The sequence below is a fragment of the Salvia splendens genome, chromosome 18 (genome assembly GCF_004379255.2).
Source record: "Salvia splendens isolate huo1 chromosome 18, SspV2, whole genome shotgun sequence".
NCBI classification, from domain to species: Eukaryota; Viridiplantae; Streptophyta; class Magnoliopsida; order Lamiales; family Lamiaceae; genus Salvia; species Salvia splendens.
Genome location: NC_056049.1, coordinates 24,089,322 through 24,106,176, shown reverse-complemented (window position 1 = coordinate 24,106,176; position 16,855 = coordinate 24,089,322). Strand labels below are relative to the sequence as shown.

The 16,855-nt window shown below is 34.8% G+C and overlaps 1 protein-coding gene across 4 annotated transcripts; it reads right to left on the bottom strand.

The window, feature by feature from the left end:
• Positions 1-270: 270 nt before the first annotated feature.
• LOC121777087 (mucin-5AC-like) lies at positions 271-4,580 on the bottom strand. 4 transcript variants are annotated; one of them, XM_042174224.1, is made up of 6 exons: positions 4,258-4,580; positions 3,831-4,164; positions 3,444-3,564; positions 2,480-2,594; positions 814-1,863; positions 271-741 (listed from the first exon to the last, which is right to left on the bottom strand). In XM_042174224.1, exons 2-6 carry the CDS (start codon positions 3,994-3,996, stop codon positions 490-492), a joined length of 1,704 nt encoding a protein of 567 aa, XP_042030158.1. In that variant the 5' UTR covers positions 3,997-4,164; positions 4,258-4,580; the 3' UTR covers positions 271-489. The 4 variants fall into 4 exon arrangements, with proteins under 4 accessions (XP_042030158.1, XP_042030159.1, XP_042030160.1 ...); XM_042174225.1 differs by having other exon boundaries at positions 4,290-4,580; XM_042174226.1 differs by having other exon boundaries at positions 4,299-4,580.
• Positions 4,581-16,855: the final 12,275 nt, after the last annotated feature.

Genomic DNA, 16,855 nt, shown 5'->3' with positions numbered 1-16,855 from the left:
CATTTGATTCCCCTATTATTAGAGCAAATATGTCAAGTAATTAAATATTCAAGATTTTGCGATATTTCCATATTCCTTTTAGAAGCATCGTATCCAACTTCTGACTGAATAAACAGTCTTCATTTCCTTGTTGATATTGGATGCTTCTTTTCCTTCAATACTGAATCAGCAGATTCAATGAAGGGAAGTTTCGCAAGATGAGTGAATTATCAACAAACTATACGACTAAACACATATCTTAAAACTTCCAAAGACTAAAGAAAAACTATATTGACAGAATTTTTTTCAAATTAGCTTTGAACAAATTAGAGATTCAATAATAGGTGTTACGTTCGATTAGCCGACAAACAACAAACTGGAAGACGGCTGATACAGATTAATACAGGATAGTTGAATGGCATACTACCCATTATGTTTCAGTTGTTACTCTTGCTTGCCAGTAGTGGTTCAGCTGAAAGCGGTGTCTACAACAGAAAATACGTACCATCATCACCTGCCCCGTAAGCTGCGTGGTGAACGGAGGCACTTGTCACTGCTCACATCCTCATCTGCTTCGCCTCCATCCATGCATAGGCCGTTGTTGACACTCAATTCAGAACTGCAGTTACTGCTCGTTGCAAGCGGAGAATCTGAGATGCTGGTTGTCCTTCTGTTAGGTCCCGATCTCACACTGTACAGCGAGGACGCAGGGATGTTGGTCATAAGAGGGCGCAGATTGCCAGGAATAGTCCGTCTTATATCCTGCAAAGGGCAACACTTACATATTGAGTCGACAAAAAATGTGCACGTGGTGATAATGAATAATTATATTACCATATGTCGCATGGCCATATCTAAAGATTTCTTTGAAAGTGTTCTTCCGAAACCAGCACTGTCTGGTGATAAGGACTTTCCGGATAAGCTGCTGTGGGGAGAGTGTTTATCGTCTTGCTTGGGGGGAGCTAGTTTCCTCATATTTATCACCCTTTCAACCATTTTAGTTCCGACTAGAGCGGGGCTCACGTTGTCATTAGCCTTAGCATGCAACCGACTTGCAGCAGGAACAGGCACAGAGCTTCCGCTGTTACGGCTCATACCATTAGGGGGCCGGCCTCTTGCAGGAGAACAAGATTGTCTTCTAATCCTTCCATTTGAAGGAGGTTCGATAGATGATGACCGAGAACTTGGTGCACCTGGTCTACCTCTAGTGGCTGAAGGTGGCCTGTCGGACAGAGACGTTCTCAGATTTGGTGGAACATCGAGAGAAAATCCAGGCATCTCTGAAGGCTTCCACGGTCTAGGTCTCACTGTAGGAGAATTGGACCGTGCTTGCATGGGATTCTTCGAGGCCGTAGAAACTGGCTTGGAAACTGAAGAGGTCGTTGGAGACTTTGATGAAACAGCAGGCGTTTTTGTAGCAGAGGATGCTGTTGGTCTGCGAGTAGGAGTCGAGGCTCTGGATGTCGACCTAGATGCTGGTAGAGACACGCTGCTTGTCGGTGTTGAGGATCTTATAGTAGACCTGCCAGTTGGGGTGGAAGATCTTGGAGGACCTGTGGGCTTTGCTGAAGACAACGTGGGGCGAGAAGTGGGTGTAGAAGATCTTGAAGGTTTTGATGTTGTGGTCGACATTTTAGATGTTGTGTTGGAGGTTATTCTAACTGATGCATTCAATGCAGCCCTATTTGATGTTGAGGTCAAGGTGGATCTGGATATTGAGCTCACAGTTGGGCGACCAGTTGGTGTTCCAGGTCTTGACCCAGGACCACCGGAAGAAGTTGGTCGGCGAAGTCCTCCAGTTGAAGTATTTAGCCCAGGGGATGAGACTTGCTGTCTAGATGACAAATTGCTCCTAGCAGCAGGCTCCGATTGGGCATTGGCAAGCTTCAGTCACAGAAATAAATTGGAGAAAGAGTTAAATTGATTTTATAAAATGTTCGTATAATATGTATATATGGCAGACATTGAACAGAACAGAACAAGAGGTTTGCACTGAAATAAACGTTGAAAAGATAAGCTATTTATATTTCCACTCAACTGCTCCAGCAGATATCACACATTAGAAATTAGAAATAAAAATACAGATCACATCATTAATCAAGGGCATCTGAACATTTGCTATGTGAATATTATGATCGAAATGAAGTATACCAATTCTAATGGTAAACTTAACAAATATAAACCCTTTGTGTGGAACAATTCTAAAAGTGTTTGAGAGTATTAGATTTTCGGAATTTGGTATTGGATTTTCACATTTTTAGATTTTTGGTATTGGATATTAGGGTTTTTAGGATCAGATTGGATTTCTTAGTTCAGATTTGGGATTTTCAGACAATTCGGATCAGAAAATATTTGGATTTTCAGATAGGATCTGGCAAAAATCCAATCGAAACCCAAATGGTCACCCCTAGTCATATATCGGCCCAAACAAGGTGTAGCCACTTAATAGTTTTCAGTATTTAGTATTACAGCACAGAATAAAAAAAGTAGAATTACTTACTCTAGACTTAAGAGCGGTAGGACGAGCTTTTGGAGTGCCTAGCTGGCTCATGACGGTTTTTTGTCCTTCCATTTCTAGTGAAGGAAAAAGTGGGGTGCCAGGAGGTGTTAAAAGCCTGAAAAAATACACAATTATGCATCATTATAGAAAAAACAATGAAGGGTACTATATACAAAAGTTTTGAACAATTATGGAAACAGAAATCCAATTAAACACCAGCTGCATTCAATATAACTTTGAGAAATCACACTTAAAGATCCAGTTTGATAAAAAATGCGAATTATTCCAAAAGATGCTAAATCATCTCTAGATGCAAAGATGTTCAAGAAGTAACACATTCTTCTTTGTGAAAAAATACACCAGAAATCATAATATAACAAAAACAGATGGGGCTAGAGAAAATCAGGCTAGTCAGACTCTAGTCTGTAACCCCTCCAGAGAAATATCAACCACTGGAGCAAAACGAAAGAATGGTTATCCAAATTTACAGTGGTCAACTTCTAACAAAAGCTGCTAGGGTAGTGAGAGTATTAAACATTATGTATTCCATAAAAATATATGAAGAAATGGAATGTACAAGTCATAGAGTCTTATGATATTCCAATATGTGTGGAAAGGTTGATCCTTGATAAATACCACACCAGACAACTAAAAAACAAACAAAATCATGACTGCATATACAGTGGAGACTGTGAAGTCAAGAACATGTTTGCTAAATTCGCTCGCTAATTACAATAATGCATAATAAGAGGATTTAGATGACATTAGGAATACTTAGTTTTCATTACAATAATGTACACAGTGCCAATCCTTGAGCTCCAGCTACTACGAGTTCAGATCAAGTTTTTAAGCCCTTTCACATATGTAACTCAAGACTTCACCTTCATAGTGGCTCAGCATACCATACGATATCAAAAGAAATACTACAAAGCACAATAACATACAAGAAGTAAGCTGCAATTACCAATCATAATCATTCTTATCATTCTCCGAATTGAGAAACTCGTCAGCAACGTTCTTCCGGGCTGGTGGCGCAGTGGTACCAGAAGTTATGTTAAATATTGGAGAACTACCACTCCTTTGTCCTGCAAACACGGATACATAAGAAATACTAACATACTTCTTTTTTTCTAAAATTATAGCCCTATACTCAAAACTGGAAGAAAAGTATAATAAAAAAAATAAAAATCTGCCAAATACAATATTCAGGCAAAAGAAACATTCAAAAATAAAAATCTGCCAAATTGATTGGGTAAACAATCAATTGGTAAACAAATCAAGAAACACCTAGCCTTCATCATCGAAGAAAAAGAAAAAGAAAAGTAAAATCGAAAATTCAAATTCAAATTACCAAGTGGAGCATCGAACTCGTCGGAGTTCTGAAGAAGGAGAAGATCGTTCCTTTCCTTGTCACGCCTCCGCATTTCCCGAAACAACGCCAACTCCTCATCTTTATTATCCCTCAATCTCAGACTCCCCATCTGCCCCCTCTCAGGAGCCCTAAAACTCCGATTCATCCCCAAAAATAAATTAAACACAACACGATAACGCTTAATTTAAACCCTAATCCTCTATTCACATTCCATAACCCCCTAATTCGAAAACCCTAGCTTCTCTCTAGCTCAGAAAACGCTTAATCCTCAGTAAAAAAAACCGACGACGATCGACGAGCCAGCCGCGACCACCTGGAGCAACAATTTACACCAAAAAGCAGCTCAAAATTAGTCCACATTCCAAAATTTCACACAAAAACCCGAAATTTCCGCATTTATACACACCGCTAAAACCTAGATAGAGAAAACGAACACACATGAAACACCTCCGTGCAATAATATCAGCAAGCGTCTTGAATGTAGAGAGAGAGTACCGCGAGCAGCTTAGGCCGCGGATCTCTCAGCATATAACGTCGACAGCAGCAGTGATTAAGCGAGGATAGATCTCGGATCACCGGAATATTTGAGTAAAAAACACAAAAAAAACTAATGAATTAAGCTTCGGTTTTGCTCTACAACATCCTGCAACCAAACGGTGGGTCAGTGAGAGAGAAAAGGGAGATTTGAAGGAGATGGAGAAGAGAGTGGCAGAGGGTGTAATTCAAGGGGAAATGAGGGGTGGAATGGGAAAATTGGCCGTTTTCTTTTAATTTATACTCCCCACCTGTTGTAATGATTTTCGAATTTCTTCAGATGAAGGGAATTGTTTTCTCTTTTTTTTATTGCTGAAAATACAAAAAATAATTTTATGATTTTAATTTATAATTACTAAAATATGTGGGAGAAATAGGTTGGAATTAGGCACGTTGTGACAATTTCTACTGCCATATAATAATTGATTTCACCTCATTTTATATGAATGAGATGATTAAAAAAAATGATATAGTACTTGTGAATTGTGATTATATAGTAGTAGTATTTCAATTGCAAGTTTTAAGAAACTGATTTTACTACATGAAATTAATATACTTGACAATTACCAAAGTTCAAGAATCAAATGACTATGATTCATATAAAAATAGATCTTACTACATACATTAAGTGCACACGTTTAGTATGGTAGATAACTCATCTTGGGATGAAATTTTATGAAAAAAATGTCGTGATAGTGGACGATATGGAGTACATTTTAACAAAAAATTTGATAAAGTATAAGAAAGAAATAAATAATACTCGTCTAATCAGATAGAATAATTTTACCATGAATGGATAGTTTTTTTATACGAATCAATATAAAAAATATATGACTATTGATTATAGACGAATATATATAGAGAGAGAGAGGGATGTATTCATTTCCTTTTTGTATCTTTTGTTCTTTTTAATCTCAGCCCCACGATTTTGTACTCCGACGGTTAGATTGATGTCACGTGTCATTTAATAATGCAGATTTTTAGTTGAATAATGCACACCGACTAATAATGCACAATTATAGTGTAATAATGCAGATTTTCAGTTGAATGATGCACACCGACTAATAATGCATCATTATAGTGTAATAATGCAGATCATCACAACCATCCAATTCAAGGATCCAAGGGCTGTGATTAAAAAAAAGCTTAGACTGAAAAGCTGCGAAGGACCTTAACACACCCATATATATTTAAATGATTAGAAATGCGATATTAAATTCAGAAATTTAATTTGGAGGAGTTGAATAAAGTAGGTGGTCCATCACGAGAGAAATTATGAGAGATACTCGTGATTGGCAAATTTGATATAGGAAGTTGGAAAAGGTCCAATTTATCTTTATGGGATAAGCCCATTTTTATACTCCGATTTTTATGCATCTTTCTATTTTCTTTGTCATTTGTCACGTTTTCTAGCTATTTGTGTTTGGTGAAATAATATTTTGGACCTTTTTTTTTGTTGCTATAGGTCAAAGTGAATATTGAGCAAGTACCACTAAATTCGGTTTGAAACGAATTCTGATTTCTTAAAAATTTGGATTTTAAGTTTGTTTTGGAATTTTTTTTATCGAAAAAACTGAATTATATTTAATGTATATATATTTATGGAGTACTACTATATTTGCATAAAAATTTCTAGTACCAACTGCAAAGTTAAATATTTTTTCATGTATCCAGTTATTATTTAGTTAAATAAGAAATAACATATATAGAGTTTTCAAAGGCACCAAAGTAATCAGTACTACTACTATACATTAACTATGTTTCAATTAATTTTGGTACATAATCACTGAAGAAAAATTGTCTTCAATTAAATGAGAATAATCCAAATTACAAGTTACAACGGTTAGGTTATATATACAAGACAATAATATATATGATGTGAAAGGTTCAATAATTCATTAATTTGTACTTAATTAATTACATGCTACAACGGTTATAACTAAACAATAATTTATAAGATGTGAAAGGTTCTATAATTCATTGATTTGTACTTACATGAACGGATTATATTCACCATGGAGACAATATTGATGACCACTCAAAGTTAATTTGGATAAAGTGGTACCATTATTCTTAATTAAACAATAATTATTTGCCAATACCGTACACCACATATAAAGAACAAGACAAAATAATTTTTCTGTGGAATGTGAAATTATAACCATATATTCTTCCACATAGTGTACTCCCCATGTAAGGATACATTATTCTCCTTTTCAACCAAAACATCCTTTCTTCTTCTCATTCGTAGGCGTTAGATCTACTAAACCAACGGTCCAGATTGACAATTCCAATGTGTATCCATGTTGCATTATGGTACCTGTGTGTGTGCATTATAAGGCTAAAATAGTAATTGTACAATATTAAAACCGCCAGAATTTGGAAAGGCAGTAATTATCGACATTTGAAACTTCCAACTCTTCATTCTTGTCATTAAACGCTGAACACCAAATCTGGCAACTCTCCACTCTCCACTATCGCCGCTCCCCAAACCCTAGATCTGTGAAAAAATTGCAACGCTTTAGAGTAATCCACCGCAAGTGTCCACAATTTCATCGCACATCCGTCGTCGTTCGTAACAACGAAACCCTACCGGCATCAGGGTACGTTTCTTTGCTTTATTTATTGTGTTTGTGCGATACCTATACCGTGAAACAGTGACAAATGTGGCAGGACAATAAATTCTCACCTGAATTTATAGATTTGGGTCTAAAAGCATGAATTTTGATGGCCGACTGTGTTATATAGTCTGTGTTGACATTGCTCTGTATCCGAATGGGTTTCATTTAATCTGGTTATGCGAGCATTTTTGTTTTTAATTTTGATTTCGTTATTGCCAGACAGATAGAATATGCCTAAGCGAGGACGTCCACGCTCACAACCATCCCAAGTTGCAGGTAAATTTGCGGCTCTGCTTTTGGAATTCAATATCTTATAGGTCGATTTTGTGGTACGATTGTTCCATGTTTGCTTAATGCAGTATGTCTATATGTAAGTGTCATTATGTGCATTATATGATGCATTATGTAGGCTGTGTTGATTATAACTGACTAGATTCAGACAATATTATACTTATGAATTAACTATGTTGTTCTATGCATTATGTAACATAATATTTGCATTATGCTGTTGATATTATGTAGTAATACGGGGACTGACTCTGTGGTTTAAGCAACTCTGTCAAAGTTTACATATTGGTATTGTGTGGTGTGGGAGGTGCATTATGATTCCGTAACAATGCATTTGGTGGAGTGTATGACTGAGCATGAGTTGCAGACTTGATATGGTATACTAGTCTTCGTGTGTATTACATGTGCATTTGTGGGTGTACACAACGCATTATGTTTACATGTAAGTGCCATTATGTTCCTTAACTGATGCACTATGTAGTGTGGTGTTTATGGTTAAGCTTTACACTTATGCACAATTATGTGTATGATTATTTATTGTGGTCTATGCAGTATGTTACTTGATATCTGCATTATCTGCTTTGGCAAACGCATTATAGGTAGTATTTTTTGCAAGATATGTTGTACCTGAACGGGTACTGATTCTGTGGTGTAAGCAACTCTGTCAAAGTTTACATATTGTTATTGTTTGGTGTGGGAGGTGCATTATGAATCCGTGTTTATGCATTTGGTGTAGTGTGTGGCTGACCTTGAGTTTTAGTGTTGATATGGTATACTAGTCTTTGTGCGTATTACATGTGCATTATTGGGTGAACTCAATGCATTATGTATATATGTAAGTGGCATTATGTGGCGTAACTTATGCATTATTTAGGGTGGTTTTTTGTTAAGCACTACACTTAGGCACAATTAATTTTGTGCATTATCTATTGTGGACAGAGCATTATGTTTCATGATATCTGCATTATTCTGGGTATAATATGTATTAATACGTGTTGTGACTCTGTCAAAGTGTGCATATGGTTATGTTATGGATTATTTATTTTGGAATGTGCATTATATATCATATATTGTGCATTATGATGTCTTTAGCAGACATAAATACGGTAAGTGGCTTAGATGTTTAAGAAACTCAGACAAGCTTCAATATGGTTACACCTGTGTTTGGGTAGTGCATTATGAAGCTGTGATGTATTGTTGACATTGGTTACTAGTTATTTGGTGTAATACATATGCATTTTTCGGTGTACAAAATGCATTATGTCGTATTATAGTTGCATTATGTCGAATACATTTTGCATTATAAAAGAGTATAATGAGGAGAATAGGAAGCACAGCAGAGGTGTTGATTGTATTTGTTAATTGACTCACATTACAAACAAAGATCCAGGTTGTTGATTAAATGGATAAATATTTTATATTATGGTAAAAAGTGCATTATTTGCTTTATCCAACGCATTATAGGTAATACTTTTTGCATTATATGTTCTTACTGAAGCAGAGTCTTTATTGATGTACGTGTCAAACCTTACACATGTCATATGATGCTAAATTTGAAATTGGTGATACTTTTCTAATTTGTTGTTTTGTTTGGTAATATCAGACCAGCAGCTTAGGGACGAGATAGACGAAGCAGTGGACGACATTATACCAGTAGCGTTAGCAAAAAAATTCAGAGATAGGTTGGCTGATGTTGGCCCAATCATGTCTAGAAATGAGGTAGAGCCGAAGCAACCTACTGGTCGAAAAGGTGATCGACTCTACTGTAGTCGTACGCCGTCTGAATTTCTGAAATGCTTGAAGCAGTTGAATCCTAGGCAGAGAAGGTCGGTGACTGAAATTGGATTTGCGGGAGTTCTTGACTTTGACATCAAGGAGATCCCGGGATATCTTGCTTACTGGGTGTTGAACGCCCTTCATCTAGCAGATGCCAAATTAAGCTGGCGGGCGGGGAATACCTCACATTAGACGAGGAAGATGTGCACTTGACGTTGGGGTTCCCACGAGGCCCTAAACAAATCACAATGCCCGAGGATAAACAATCAAATTTTTCCTTCATCGACATCGTGGTAGAGAGGTGTCAAAAGGGTCGCTTTAAGTTGACACCAAAGGACATTGCACAACTCATGATGGCTGAGGTCGATGGGGGAGAAGAGTTCAAGAAGCTCTTCATGTTCCTTCTAGAAAATGCATTAATAGAGACTCCGAGTGACGGCCACTGCAAACCCAAAATTCTTCATTTCATCGACAAGGTAGATGACATTAGAAATCTGAACTGGTGTGGGTACGTTCTGTCCGTCCTTGAGGCCACGCACCCAAGCTGGGCAAATGGACAATCTTTGTTGTTCTCCTTGACTTTGTGGTTGATTTGTGAATTTGATACTGAAGTTTTTTGCACCATTAAGATGCGTGTTAGGAGTTGACAATGTTTTTGGAATATGTAGTATGAATGGATTACAAGTAATTATTCAAACTTATAATACGTGCATTACTTTTATTTCTTTGTGCATTATTGTTAAAGATGATTGCATTATTTAGTAATAATGCATATTACATCCCACATAATGTAAATGACACGATACATTGTGCATCTTGTACAACAAACAACGCACAAATACATTATACAGTACCATAAAGTAGGGGGTGTAAAATATGTTATTTGATTTACGACTTTCTTTAAGCGAAGCATTTACAACTCGTTTAGTTTTTTGCGTACTTTTGTAATTGGTATATTAAATTAGTGAAGCATCACCGTCCATATCAGCAAAAAAAAATTGACATTACTTATGTTATGGGATGCATTGTTTTTGGAAAAGGGGATATAGTTACGTAGAGTAGAAATGCACATTATTTATTTAAAAGAGTGCGTAATGCATCAACAAATTCTGTGTGACTTACTGTTTTGATGTTGTGCATTTACTTAAAGGATCCTTAATGTATTCCACGTTATGTAAAATAACACAGTATATAATGCACGGTATAACACAAATAATGCACTTATTCAGAAATATATTATGTGCAGTACGTTTGTTTATGTAGTGCATTATGAATACTTATTAAACTATTATTTACAATATATTATGCATTATGAGATTTATCCTGATTATATGCGTAAATTGATTTTGTGTAGTCCTTTACAGGCGACTAATTGTTTACTGTCTTACGTACTTTTGTATTTGGGAGATTACATTTATCCGGGTTATTTGTGCATTATTTAACTAAAATCGTGCATTATGCATCAACAAATGTTCATTATTTTGCAGGCAGTAGGGAACACAAGTATCCATGGCGTCATTGAGTTAACTACACACATATATACAGTACTCTGACTTATATATAATCCAATAATTAACCAACAAATTCTACTAATGCAACAACCACCTGTTTCAATAAGCAGCACAGGCAGATTTACGGATCTGAATTGTTATTCATACCTCCGATACCTAGACATCTACACGCACACGGAGAATAAAACAATTGAATTACCTTCTTCCATTATTGATGGGAAAACGATTGCAACAACGCCGGCGAACCAATACGGTAAGACCTAGAATCCGGCAAACGAGACTCGACAATTGCAACGTCGGAAAAATTTTATGAAAATTGCAAACATGGAAGAAGGAAAAATTGCGTCTAACTGCGTGAGAAAAAATAAAAGGCAAGATCATGAAGGGAGTAAATCATGGATATTTCCATAACCACCAACAAATTGTTTCTCTATTATACCCTTCTGCGTATTAAACATGATTAAAATGTAATATTTAATTTCAAAATTTTCGGCCATTGGATGGAGAAAATACACGGTTGAGATCAAGTATATATATATATATATATATATATATATAGGGATGTATTCATTTCCTTTTCTCATATTTCCTCCTTTTTCCTTCTTAATATCAGCCATTAGATTAGAGAAATGGACGGTCAAGATCAACATTGGGTAATTAATCTCGTGTTGCATTATTTGTCCTATTTTGTGCATTATGAGGGTACAATAGTAATCTAATAATGGCTGGAAACCGCTACGAATAATGCACCACATGGTCACGAGTAATGCATATAATTGCCTATATAATGCACAATATGTGAACTGCAATGCATACGAACAAGATGTGTTGTGTTATGATGTTTGACACATGTTTCTTGTTTCCCCTAAGGGTTTAATAAGCTTAGGGGCTAGGGTATAGTACGTAGACATGTATGTAATCTTCACATGGTAACGAGTAATGGATATATTTGACTATATAATGCACAATTTGTGAACTGCAATGCATACGAACAAGATGTGCTGTGTTATGATGTTTGACACACATTTCTTGTTTCCCCTAAGGGTTTAATAAGTTTAGGGGCTAGGGTATAGTACGTACGCATTAATAACAAATTATAAAACGATACGAATAATTCACCAAATTGTCACGAGTAATGGATATTATTAACTATATAATGCACAATATGTGAACTGCAATGCATACGAATAAGATGTACCATGTTATGATGTTTGACACACGTTTCTTGTTTCCCCTAAGGGTTTAATAAGCTTAGGGGCTAAGGTATAGTACGTAGACATTACTAAATGCACGTATGTAATCTTCAATCCGTTGATTAACTCATATACACAATAACTCTAATAATGCATAATATACTGAGATAATGACAATTAACAGCTACATAATGCACTACCTAAACCAAATAATGCACATACGTATATTCCAATAACAACAATTTGTTAGTAATGTCTACGTACTATACCCTAGCCCCTAAGCTTATTAAACCCTTAGGGGAAACAAGAAACGTGTGTCAAACATCATAACATGGTACATCTTATTCGTATGCATTGCAGTTCACATATTGTGCATTATATAGTTAATAACATCCATTACTCGTGACAATTTGGTGAATTATTCGTATCGTTTTATAATTTATTATTAATGCGTACGTACTATACCCTAGCACCTAAGCTTATTAAACCCTTAGGGGAAACAAGAAACGTGTGTCAAACATCATAACACAGCACATCTTGTTCGTATGCATTGTAGTTCACAAATTGTGCATTATATAGTCAATTATATCCATTACTCGTTACCATGTGAAGATTACATACATGTCTACGTACTATACCCTAGCCCCTAAGCTTATTAAACCCTTAGGGGAAACAAGAAACGTGTGTCCAAACATCATAACATGGTACATCTTATTCGTATGCATTGCAGTTCACATATTGTGCATTATATAGTCAATTATATGCATTACTCGTGACCATGTGGTGCATTATTCGCAGATACCAAAATGTGGCAGTTACTTTTCCGTCAAATGTCATTAATAACCCTGTAATGCATGCAACCACCTTCTATAATGCAACACGGAACCAGTTTTATAGAATCAATCTGATCCGTTGATGCCTTAGATCTAATGCGTAATATTAAGAAGGAAAAAGGATCTAAGATGTGAAAAGGAGAATAACGCTCCCCTATATATATATATATATATATATATATATAATATAATATAATATAACTATATATGATCTAACATGAATGGGAATAAACAATATATATATATATATATATATTGTTTATTCCTATTCATGTTGGATCATATATAGTTATATTATAGTATTATATAGATTTGTGAATAATGGGACTCTATAAGGTCATATTTTCAATCATTCCCAATATAGATAAATGTATTTACAAATAACCCAATTAAAGAGATAACTATTATTGTTTGTGACTGAATTGTTAATATTGTGGCTAAAATTTAAAATATCGGCCTCAAAAGGTGAATAATAATTTTTGGATGAAATTTTATGTATGAAATTTTTTAGGAGTCATGAGATTGAATTCAAGACTTTTCACTTTGAGAATCATTGATTAGTTAAGTCTCTCGATGAAAACTTGCTCATTATAATATAGATGAAAATTTTAAATCTCGATTTTCCTTTTTAACATATTTCCTAATGAGTTAGAAAATATCTTGATACTCCACCTCTATGGCATTCTTTTCCTAGAATTAGAGGTGACACATTTTTGTCTATCAATGCACAACGCATAAAATTTATGCTTGGTGTCTAACCATGAACTTTTTGCAAGAGCTCCCATAAGTGCAATAACTACAGTTTTGGACGTATTAGAATTTATGTTTCAACATCAAATTTTGTCTACATATCATTAATTATAGTTGCAATAATTCAAGATGTATAGAGTCCATATGAAGAAATCAATAAATAGAATATGAAGAGTTGGCATAGACGATAATGTTAACTTATGTTCATTTATATACATATAAAGAAATTCAATAAATAATACTCCCTCTATTTGTGATTAGGAGTCTCTGTTTTCCATTTCAGTTCGACGGTAATTAGGAGTCTTAGTTCACTTTACTACGAAGGGTAAGTATGTCTTACAATCCACTACCTCATTTCACTCACATTTTATAAAACTATAGTGTAAAAATGAAACTCACATTTCACTATTTTTTCACCTGCTTTCTTTTATAAAATATTTCTTAAAATCTAATGCTAATTGAAGTACACATGTAAAGTTTTTGTATGATATGGATGTATAGTAATACAAATGTGTAGTAATATGACGACGTGGAACATTGATAATAAGAAAGTGAGAAATAGAGTAGTAAAAAAAATTGGTCTCATGTGGCAATTACGAAAATTTGAAATTTTGCAATTTTTCGTTCAAATTTTTAAAAGGTGTGGGACAAACCAAAAATGACATATTTTTCGTAAATTTATAGACAATATGTAAATATGCAATTTTGATAATTTATGTAAAGCATTATTTGATCTTTTAGATTACATACATGTCGGTCTATTCATCATTATTTGGCCAAGTTAGGGAGAAGATGGGCTCCATAAGTAGGAAGCAAGATAGCATCATCCATAGCAATCAGTTTACTTCAAAGGGTATGCAACATGATGACTATATCTATCAAAAAAAAAATTAATCAAATAATAAACTAAATAAAATACTAATATAAAGATTTAAAATAATGACAGATACAAATGTCAGTTGTTCTGAATTTGATATATCTGATGCGTCGTATTTCACATTTTGTACTTTTGCTGTTCAGATTTTGTAATTACACTTTAATTATAAAAATGATGAATCTTTAAATACACGCAGTTACTTATTCGTCCGTCTATTTTGTGGTAAAGACAAATTGTTCAAAAAACTCATGAAGTTTAATTAAATTGTGATCTTTGTGTAATTTTAATATTCAAGAAATCATAAAATTTGATTTTTTTTTCTAAATTAGTCAATAAAGAAAAAAATAAATGTGAAATCGTGTCTTATATGAAAGCCCAAAAATCATACATAGCGTCATTACCAGTGACTTAAATGATGTCGTGTGTGCATAAATAAAATATCGTTGTTTGACTGATAAAAATCATCAATATTTTTATATGTAGTTCCTTGGAGAACAAATACAATTTTTTTCTGCTTATGTATAGAATTGCAGGGACGGACCACAATTTAACATAAATTTATAATTTTTTTTTAAAATTAGATCTTTAATAAATATAATTCATATTTGACTAACTCATTCCACTTTTTATTAATTTTTTTCAATAATATTTTTTATATTTATTTAACTTTCTATTAACTCTTTCAATAATATTTTTTTGTATTTATTTAACTATATATGTACCTAAGTCAAAACACCGTATCTATTCATTGATGAGGATATTATATATTATCCATTATTGCAATAATTGATTTATTGCAGTAAAGAATGTCTTGTACAGGCACTGAGACACTGACCAATGTTATCAAGGCCACCTACTTCTTGTTTTATTCCGATTTAATTAGATTTGTTTATTAATAATGTCTCACCAAACATTCGTAACCACCCCCAGCCATTATGACTCAACTTTAAATCCTAGACATATTAATTCTTAACCAACCATTAATTAATTGTAGATCTTGATTATAAGAATGTGTAGTTAAATGCTAAGATGTGACAAAAACTATTTTTGTTGTTGGTAATGATTATTGTGAAGTAGTAGTAAAATATAAGTCTGAAATAATCAGATATTGGGCTTTACAATGCATTCATTCTGGTCATTTCAATTGTGTATTCTATTCGGGCCTTGATTACTAACTATGTCGGCCCAATACTGAGAACTTGGATAAAATAAGACTTATACTAAAAACAAAATTTCTAATGGAGATTTATGTCTATCGCATTTGATGATGTGTCCAGGATTTTTGATTTAGAGGCGTGATAAATAGTTAGACAAGGAGGGGGTGTCGGTAGAGCAGTTGGCATAGTATTACTGTCGAGTGGCTATTGACATACAACAGTATAGCACAACAACAACTTTCTTTTTCATTGTTCCTTCTTTTCGTCTTTCTCACTTTGTATTTTAATTCTCCCCCACCTCTCCTCCTATTCTTTTGTTATGAAGATTAAATAAATGTGCTATTAAACATGAATAATGAAGAAATGAGTTCTGAATTAAAATCAAGGATGCAAAATTTAATTTATAATAATAGTAATCCATAATGATATTATATTATACTTAATTTTTTATGGTATAATTGTCCCCCTTATTATCATGTGTATACGCCCATGCTCGCGTTCGCAAATAAGTATATCAAGTCGTTAACAACCATTCATGACCTTATACTCGTCAAATTTTGATATAAAAAGAGATTCTATCTCATTAGTTTCTCGACACCCGAATGTATGATGCATCCATCCCAACTAGAGTTCACTTTTCACAATTGAAAGAATAACTAAAGCAAATGCACAATAAATTCAAGTTAATAAAAATATATGTCTTGTTTGTTCGGTCTCCATATGAAGTTCCATGTTTTTATGCATTAGAAAATATTTGAGCCAAAAGTTCCACAGTGCAAAAACAACAACAAAACAACCAAACAACAATCAACTAACAAAAAAGCAAACAGATTTATGCATGTCATCCTTGCAAGGTCATGCTGACCTTCTCTGTATCGTTCTCGGTATCATTCCAATTTTATCGGATGTCCTCGAAGGGACAACAAAACTAACACACCACCGATATAAATAATAACAATAATAATAATAATAATAATAATAAATAAATAAATAAAATCACAACCCACAAGTAGAAAATTAGAATCCAAGCCTCCTAGCTCAACTGGTTGAGAAGGGAGGCAAGGATACCGCCCATCCAGGAGGTCATGAGTTCGAATCCTGGATGGCCCAACTTGGGATTAATTTCCCCTGTGGGCCTTTGGGCTTGGCAAGCTAGCAGACCCCGACCCGCTTGATGGCGAGAATTTACGGTCCCGACCCCGGCTGCCCCAGACCCGTCGAACGGGGGGCTAGAGAACGGGCCTGAGGAGGGGCTTGCTCACAGGCTGGTGCGCGGCTGCGTGTGTCAGGGCTAGTCTTCGAGCCATGAGGGGCCGTGTGTCAGGGTTAGCTCGCTTGCCGAATGTATCACGAAGTCCGATGTGTGTGTGGGGGGGGGGGTTGTGTCTGTGTGTGTGTAAAAAAAAAGTAGAAAATTAGAAAATCTCATGCCATAAATTGCAAATACTAGTCAAAGACTCAAAG